This window comes from Salmo salar, chromosome 27 (genome assembly GCF_965601325.2).
Source record: "Salmo salar chromosome 27, fSalSal1, whole genome shotgun sequence".
Lineage (NCBI taxonomy): Eukaryota > Metazoa > Chordata > Actinopteri > Salmoniformes > Salmonidae > Salmo > Salmo salar.
Window position 1 is genome coordinate 13,748,050 of NC_138317.1, and position 9,126 is coordinate 13,757,175.

At 40.2% G+C, this 9,126-nt stretch overlaps 1 protein-coding gene and 1 long non-coding RNA gene across 3 annotated transcripts; one reads left to right on the forward strand and one right to left on the reverse strand.

The window, feature by feature from the left end:
* The first annotated feature begins 2,846 nt into the window (after positions 1–2,846).
* LOC106588332 (uncharacterized) lies at positions 2,847–4,197 on the forward strand. The gene is made up of 3 exons (XR_006762499.2): positions 2,847–2,993; positions 3,171–3,238; positions 3,675–4,197. It is a non-coding gene; the product is annotated as an uncharacterized LOC106588332 (long non-coding RNA).
* LOC106588331 (protein JTB) lies at positions 3,994–8,217 on the reverse strand. 2 transcript variants are annotated; one of them, XM_014177205.3, is made up of 6 exons: positions 8,073–8,217; positions 6,799–6,986; positions 6,670–6,710; positions 6,244–6,329; positions 5,661–5,737; positions 3,994–5,338 (listed from the first exon to the last, which is right to left on the reverse strand). In XM_014177205.3, the coding sequence occupies exons 2-6, from the start codon at positions 6,894–6,896 to the stop codon at positions 5,182–5,184; spliced, it is 459 nt and encodes a 152-aa protein (XP_014032680.1). In that variant the 5' UTR covers positions 6,897–6,986; positions 8,073–8,217; the 3' UTR covers positions 3,994–5,181. The 2 variants fall into 2 exon arrangements, with proteins under 2 accessions (XP_014032680.1, XP_014032681.1); XM_014177206.3 differs by having other exon boundaries at positions 5,661–5,740.
* Positions 8,218–9,126: the final 909 nt, after the last annotated feature.

The window sequence follows — 9,126 nt, forward strand, 5'->3', positions numbered from 1 at the left end:
GACCAACTGAAATTTCAGCCTGTTTTGGTGGGATGGAGTTTTGGCCTGCCTGGTGACTACACCAGGTGGTAAATTAGTGGATAGACCAATAAGAAAGAGTTCCAAACCTCTCTACCAATAACAGCTAGTTTTCAGTTTCCCCCTCCACTCTCAGACCACTCTGGCCAAATTCTTGCTAGAGAAATACCTTATTTCTAAGAAGTTATTTTTGTTTATTTTTGACCATTTTAATTGAAAACTATCACAGAAACCCTGTTTCCTTCAAACCTTTTTATGAAAATAAAATACAGTGCCTTCAGAAAGTATTTATACCCCTTGACTTAATCCAATTTTTTGGTGTTACAGCCTGAATTCAAAATGGATTAAATAGATGTTTTTATCACGACTCAGTATATGACCCAGATGCAGACACAAGAGGCGGATAGTTTGATTCTCAGGATATTTATTATAAAGGGGCAGGCAAAAGGCAGGTCCAGGGCAGGCAGAGGTTTGTAAACCAGGTCAGAGTCAGGTACAGGACGGAAGGCAGGCTCAGGGTTAGGACAGGCAGAAATGACAGAACCCGGGAAGACTAGCTAACAAATACTTGAGAACAGGAAAAACTGGAACCACGCTGGTAAGACCTAACAAGACACACTGGCAACAGACAAACAGTAAACGCAGGTATAAATACACAGGGGATAATGTGGAAAATGGGAGACACCTGGTGGGGGGTGGAGACAAGCACAAGACAGGTGAAACAGATCAGGGTGTGACAGTTTTTCATCTCACCTATCTACATACAATACCCCATAATGACAAAATGAAAACATGTTTGACATTTTTGCAAATGTATTGAAAATAAAATACAGATATATCTCATTTACACCAATATGACACTCCAATTGAGCCCAGGTGAATCCTGTTTCCATTTATCATCCTTGAGATGCCACTACAACTTGATTGGAGTCCATCTGTGACCAATTCAATTGTTTGGACATGATTTAGAAATGAACACACCTGTATATATAAGGTCCTAAAGCTAACATTGCATGTCAGAGCAGAAACTATACCATGAAGTCCAATTAACTATCCGTAGAGCTTCGAGATATAATTTTGATGAGGCATATACAGTATCTGGGGAACGGTATAAAACAATTTGTAGATTGTTGAAAGTTTCCAAGCGCACAGTGGTCTCCACATTGGGAAATTGAAAAAATACGAAACTACCCAGACTCTGCCTAGAGCTGGCCGTCTGACCAAACTGAGCAACAGGGAAAGAAGGACCTTGGTCAGGGAGGTGGCAAAGAATCCAAAGAACTCAGAATTACAGAGTTCCTTGGCTGAGACTGCAGAACCTGCCAGAAGGACATCAGTCTCTACAGTACTTCACCAATCTGGGCTTCATGGGAGAGTGGCCAGATAGAAGCCATACCTGAGAAAAAGACACGACAGCACTTCTGGAGTTTGCAAAAAGATGTGAAAGACTCAAGAGCATGAAGCAAAAGATTCTGGGGTCTGATGATACAAAAGTGTAACTCTTTGGCCTGAATGCAAATCTCTGTCTGGAGAAAACCAGGCACAGCTCATCACCTGTCTAACACCATCCCGACGTGAAGCATGGTGGTGGCAGCAGCATCATACTAGGTGGATGCTTTTCAGCAGAAAGGTCTGGGAGACTGGTAAGGATAGAGGGAACAATGAATGGAGCCAAATAAAAGCAAATCCTTGATGAGAACTTGCTTCAGAGTTGAACATCTGCAGAAAGACTTGAAGATTGGGAGTGGCAGTGAACAACAATCTAAACGGGGGTCTTATTTTGGTGACATGAGGATTGACGCTTGACTGCCGTTTGACAAATAAAAATATTCTAGCGCATTTGTCCATAATAATCTCGTCATGTAGTAGGCTATATCTGCAAGCTGTTGGCTTGAGTGCACGTGCCAAGACCAGGGTGGGCACATATACTATATAACGCAAATTGTATTGTGCCAAAACCAACAGTAGAGTTTAAAATGTGATGGAAACCCATTTAAAATGTGGGAATTTAATGCAAAAGTTATTTTTATGTCCACTACCTCATCATGCTTTTATCCGCAACAAGTAAATTAGATGGAAACACACAGTGGGAAAATGCGCATATTGTTTTTATGCAGATTATTTTGACTATTGGAATGAAAACGTCACCAACTGGATGGAAACCTAGCTAGTAAGGTTGTTACCCAGAAATGATTGGATAGTGATAAAAACGATACACTATTTATTGCACACAGTGATTCCATGCAAATCATTATGACTTGTTAAGCAATTTTTACTGCTGAATTTATTTAGGCTTGCCAAAACAAAAGGGTTGATTACTTATTGACTCAAGCCATTTCAGATTTCATTCATTTGTAAACATTTCGAAAAACATAATTCCACTTTCACATTATGGGGTATTGTGTGTAGGCCAGTGAATCTAAATGTAACATGTGGAAAATGTCAAGGGGTGGGAATACTTTAAGGCACTGTGGATTAACAAAAATGAAATCGTGTGATTAGCTAATAGGCAATGTTTGTCCTGTCTTGTGGATATAAACCATGTTTGGTTCATTTGAGCTAAACGCCAACGCCTACAGCCTGTGTCAACCTGTCAAAGTGTCATTGCACCTGATGTGATCATTAAATCCGTTAAGAAACAGGAAAGATTACTGTGCATCGAGGACAGCGTTTTCGGCAGGGTGCTATAGTGTCCGTAATCGACGTCGAGACAAAATATTGTTTGGGGACAACGGAGTCGAACGACTCGCCATTTGACCGGAAATCCGTTTAGCACCTTTGAGTTCTCGCGCGTTGTGAATCGCGTGACGTGTACAGATCAGCTGCGCAACTGTCTGACCGACGTGGAAATTACACCTGACGAATTTCACCCTATCGTTTCTGCTGTGTTGTGCACTTTCTGTCTGTTGGAGTAGAGGCAAGATTACCAGACGTCCCGTCGTTGGAAACGCGTGACTCACGCGCGCGTAAATTAGGTTAGGTATCCTGGCTATGATTCAAACAGCATAGTCATTTGATAAGGCTAAGAGACTAATTTAATGCTACGAATAAATTGTCTAATATAATTGTTTAATGGTAAGAGTATGATGATTTGTATTATGGTCTCGGCCCCAGTGTAGCTGTCATTTTCAATCTTCTATTCTACTTCCAAGATCGGGGACAACTTCAGAGGGAATGGTCTTCCTTCGTTTTGAGAAATACGTTCAACCGCCTTCCTGGAGTATGTCAACGTCTAACGTTATCCAGAAAGCGAATCACAATTATTGTACATTATGGTCTGTAACTAACCACAGGTTTAGACCTATTTTATATGCTTCATAGAGCGGCTTTTTTGTTGAGCTGTTTTGTATTTAAAAAAAATAATTAATATGCAGTTGGACAACTTGTTTTTAGTAGCCTAACCCTGTCCCCTTTCATAATTTTTGTATTTTATAAACTAAGGGCCCAATCAAAACCTTTAACCATGTTTCTGGGATATCCCAGTTAGGCCTACCAGCTTTGAGTAGGGCCCCAAGTTTCTCTAGTTGCCTTCAGTTTGATTTTGTGGTACTAGAGCAACATCTAGCGGTTACTTGGAAACCCACACCAACTTCAGTGCCCTTGTTTGTGAGAGATTGCACTAACCAAACAAAATCAACTTTACTTTTCTCTTCTAGTGCAATTCCAACGTGGACAAGTACTGTTCTGTCAAAGATGGAGCTCAACATGGCCACATTTGCTGCTGTCCAAGAGAATCAAAAGAGTCTGTGGAGCTCAATTTAGATTGCCCATGTCAGTTGTGCTGTTTTGTCGCCCTCAAACTGTATTGATAACAAAACTGCACATTTTCAAGTGAAAAATACAATGAATGCTTTCCTGGTACATCAAAGTGTATTGATACGAATACTGTGGTCCAAGTTGACTCTGGGAAGCATCTTTTTCATATTCAACTTGTGTTGTCTATTATATTCCTGAAAAGTGGACTTAATTACAAGATTTTTCTCCCCCATTTATTTTGTAATCTGTCAGCTGCTGAGGTTTGAAAACACCTTACATCTTTCCTAAAAATACATTATTTACAGTTGAAATGTAAACATGATAAAAATCATTAGTTTGAAACAAATCTGTAAAATCGTGGCAATCACTAAGCTCAGAGACCAACATTAAAAGGAGTAAAAAAAAAAAAGAAAAAAAAAAAAAGAGAGTCACAATCAGTGGAAATCCAACAGTTTTTAAATGAATGTGTGTTGTGTATATTGGAAACTCTGTAGCCTATCAAAAACACTACTAGGAAATGTTAGTGTTTGCATTTAGAACCATGTCTGGAATGGAATCTCCAAACACACAAGATTTCACAACATAGTGATTGTAGACTTTCAGCAGAACACCAATACAGAACCTTGGAAATATGAAACCCACGAAGGTGAAAACAGCATTGCAGCATGAAACTCATACTCCAGTACACGGTAACACTATGCAAACCCATCCCCTATTTAAAAAAAAAAAAAAAAAAGTTACTTTTATTTAACTAGGCAAGTCAGTTAAGAACAAATTCTTATTTATGCCTCAATAAGACTGATTCTACATCCATTCGAGTCACAGACCTAGTTATTAGTCCATGTTTCCAAGTGAGACAGGGCATTTGACACTATATTATATCCTTGGTTCTCTCAGAGAACAGAAACATGTGCCAGAAACTTGTTTGGCATTTGTCAGACAATTCTATATACAGGAAAAAAATAATAATTCAAACGTAATTAAAGAATCATGTATGTGGCTCGAACGAATCCATCAATTGTCTGCTACTTAGAATGCAGCCAGTTCCCAACGTTCATCAACTTCAGACTTTGTCTAGATCAAAGTACCGGAAGTTCACTGCTCAGAAGAGCCATTCCCTTTAGGGATATTCATTCCATTGACAAAACGCCAGACACTGTTCATCATTTGTGCATTGGCGGGTTATAATTAGGGCTGGAGTTTCATTGTCAATCTTGATTTCATTTTCATTTTTTCAACAACAAAATGTAGAAAACGTTTTCCAGTAAGCCTGGCCCATTGTCGGATATACCGTTCTCCAGACCTCCATGCTGTTGAAATTTGGTGGCTCTGTTCATTCTTAAGAGTTTGAAATGAGCTGAGCGACTATGTTGAGGTCTACTAGTCTCTTCACTCTGGTGTACTGTGCTAGATGGACTCGATCTGCCTGCGGACTTTCTCGGAGGCAAGCCGGTCCAGCGAACGTTGCCTAGCGACCACTACGAGGGCGAACAGTACGGTAAGGCCCAACATGGCTCCCTCAAACTTCCAGAAAAGGTGTTCCTCCATCAGGGTAGAGCGGCAGCTATGCGCAGGAGGGAAACAAGCGTCTTTATTATGGAAATATTAGCTTGACTGAATAGTATTTCTGATATGTAAAAATCATAAATACATCTTCATTCAAACTTAAAATCAGTCTGTGTAGTAGTCTAAACATTTGAGTTTGTCTCCTGTAATCTATGATGAAAAAGTGCTTCAAAGCGTACTTTTATTATTAGTCAACTGTTTACTCAGGTTAATTACATCCAATTCACACAAGATCTGGATCCAACCTGTCAAATCAAGAGATCGCTCGGCATCACAGCAACGATCACAAAGGAATGTCAATAGCACCTGTAGGGACTCACCTCTTGTACTCGTCTTTATTAGACTTGATGCAGTTGATCCCCTCCACATATCCCGTCTGAGTACATGCTGCCCATGACTTCTAGAGTGAGGACAGGATGGTTAAGGGTGCCTAGTCTACCAACGGTCAAATGATGCATCAACAAACACAAAACAATGTTTTAATTACAGTAATGTGTTGGTGGAAGGTGCAAGGCAATTTAATGGGTTTACACCGAATTTACAAGTCCAACAGAAAGGTTGGAGAGAGGGTTCTATTTTGGCTGGGAAGCGTCCTAAACCAGATTACAATACTTGACAGTGTTCTCTTTCACTGAGCCATCTTAAAACCTGTCCACTTTAAAAATCAGATAAGAGTATCTAAGTATCTCTATAGCTTACAGTTAAAAGGCCTTGTTGCAGCTTGAAGTCCACTGTCATAAGCAACCATTTGGACTGTGAGGTGGCATAAACCATGACTACATTAATGGCATACATTCACATCTCCCAAAAATAAACTCTCTCTTAAGCAGAGAACTATTGGCGGACGAAAGGAAAAGTCAGCAGAAGTGTGGGGAGGGAGATGGACAAAGAGAGAGATCTCACCGACTGGAAAGCGTTGCACCGGAAGCATTCCACCGCAACCACAAACTCCTCCATCTGCCAACAGGGGTTGGTCACCGGCCTGGCCACTAGAAGACAGGCAAAACAAAAAGCCTTGAATCAGTATCTGAAAAGGGCTGGGAATAGTTTTGACAGAAATTGTGCTTAATGAGATGAACAGAGGCACACTTTTCTTTTTATCCTGACAGGAGTCAAACAAACTGGAGCTTCTACTGGAACATTGATATATGTTGCAAATAGTAGATGCACATATCAGCCCCACGCACAAACATTTGCTTCTCCGTGAAACGTGTTGCTAACTTGCTATACTAACAATGTATGAGCACTCTCATTTGTGTTTGCAGCACCACATCAATCCTGGACTCAAGTTCTCCAACTCATGCTTAAATACAGATACAAGTATAGTACCTGTGGTCTTCTCCTCACTCAGCAGAGCTGCACCAAACACTCTGAAAGAGACAGTAATGAGAGTTAAGCTCTGAAGCAATGCAGAGCATTAAGCATTATCAGCAAGAAGTACAACACCAGTACACTCACCTGAGAGACACCAAACCCCAGAAGAGTGCATGCAAAGCCAGGACTCTGGGCCTCAAGCACAACATGGGGATTCTGCAATCGCTCTCCATCCTTCCCATGCAGGTGTGTGAGATGTGCACCACAATTACAACCAAGGCTGGAAGCTTGTCATAGTAGAATTATCCTCTATGGTCCAAAATGGCTGAAACCTGTCACACAATCAAATGACCACTAAGAGACAAACAATGGGCAAGGGTGATGCTCATGTTCAACAACTAAACACCCCTTTATCCCATTTATAATTAGCAACCACTAAGACACGGTTTGAAAGAGGTCAAATAAGCTTATCTAGTTGCCACTGTTAATCTCATTACATGTCCAATTGAAGCATGCTGGTTCAAGTTCAACTGTGTCTAGAGCTGGACCTCATACCTCTGTCTTCCAGTCATTTAAAACGACCCCCCATCAGATACAGCGTAAGTCGACTGTGGACACCTAACGTTACTTCTGTGGGGAAGGTCTGCTAAACAGCTGTAACCGACTTCATGATGAATACATTAGCCAGGTGTGGTTTATCCGGCAATCTCTCTCTTAACTCACCAGTGGATGAGACAATGCAGTAAATATTCCAACAGTCAACTGGACTTCAACCTTGATCTCATCTTTCCAATAGCGATATTAGGCAGCTCCTTAACGTTGTGAGCAAAGCAGATAACGCGGGTCGCTTTTAGGGAGTGCAGTTGTGGCCAACCAACGTTAGCTGGCTAACTAAAAGCTGGAAACAGTTACAACGCTAGCTAAGTTACTTAGCTATTATCAGTTATATAGTGAGAAGATGGCATACTAACATACTCACCAAAAGTCCTTCTTATACAAATGCTGAAAGAATTGAACATAAAAACCACGCCAGGCCAATGTATGCATCACGAAGCTAAGATAAGTTACTTAACTAGCTAGGTAACGTTAATAGTAAACTGGGTTCTCTTTTTTTGACAACGTGAAAGTAATAATTATATAATAGCTAGCTAGTAGCACTATCATAACTTCGTTTAGGCACTAACTAACCAACAAGTTAGTTACATGACATACCAAACAAGATGATTAGCAGCTGGCTATTTTGTTCCAAGTAGTCTCGCTAGGTTTACTCCAATAAGTTAGCTAGTAACAGTTAAGGTTATATAGTGAGAAGATGGCTAGCCAGCATATTCACCAAAAGCCCTTCTTACACACATGCTGAAAGAATTGAACGTAAAAATGTATCGTTAGATTACGATATTATTAGTTGAAAAACAAACCTTAACAGATGTCGAACAAATTGTTGGTGTGATTAGGTTGCTTTTTCTTTCAGTTGCCGAGTAGCCGTCTAGTGGAAAAGAGCACAGCCATTTTGAGTCATGTTGTAAACGCTGATGAATACGTACGTCATCAAATGCGTTGCACCCGGTCCCAGTACCGACAGCGCCCCCTAGCACTTGTCTTGAAAGCAGGCCTTTAATAACCTGTGTCTAGGTCTGCTGTTAGTGAAAGAACTGGAAAACAATTTATATGACAAATGATGTTGGATAACTGAAATGACAAGGGGCCCGGTCTGCCCAGATGATGACCAACTACTCTATTACACTTTCATTCAAAGGTATCTTTTGGGCATACATTGGCCTTATGCATAATATTGCTCTGTAGTATCTAACTTGATATTTGATCATGTCAGATCAAATGTAGGCCTACTTCATTTCCAGTTGACCGTAGCCAATGCATGGCCCCAATACCTGCCCTTATGAAGAAAAAAAAGATTGCTGTCGGGGTGCAGTATAACTGCAGTACACTGTAGTATAACTGTATTTAGAGTGCAGTGAAACTGCAGTATGCTTCAAATACTGCTTCCAAAAGAACCGTTTTTTTTACTGCAGTAATTTTACAGTGTGTCTGCAGTTACAGTGCAGCATAACTGCTGTTCAACTGCAGTTATTCTGAAATTACTGCGTCCAAAATACCACAGTTGACAGCAGTTACTGCACTTTTAACTGCAGTTTCAAAACTGCCATCTTTTTTTGTTGTTGTAAGGGTGATACATAAGTGGGTACAGCAGATTATTGGAGATACAGGTACACTGTGTCTCCAATACTGTTATTACATTATATATACTGGTAGACCATGGCTGTGTCTATTCATAAACAATGGTAGATACACAGTTCTATAATACAATTATACCAGGTTGGTTGTGGCCAATGATTTGGAAATAAACTCACAAAAAAGAGGACTACGTGATAAAAAAAAGGACAATTGTTCTATAGTGAGTTGATATATAAATCTATAATAAATTAAACATGGTTAACCTGTAAGAAACTATAA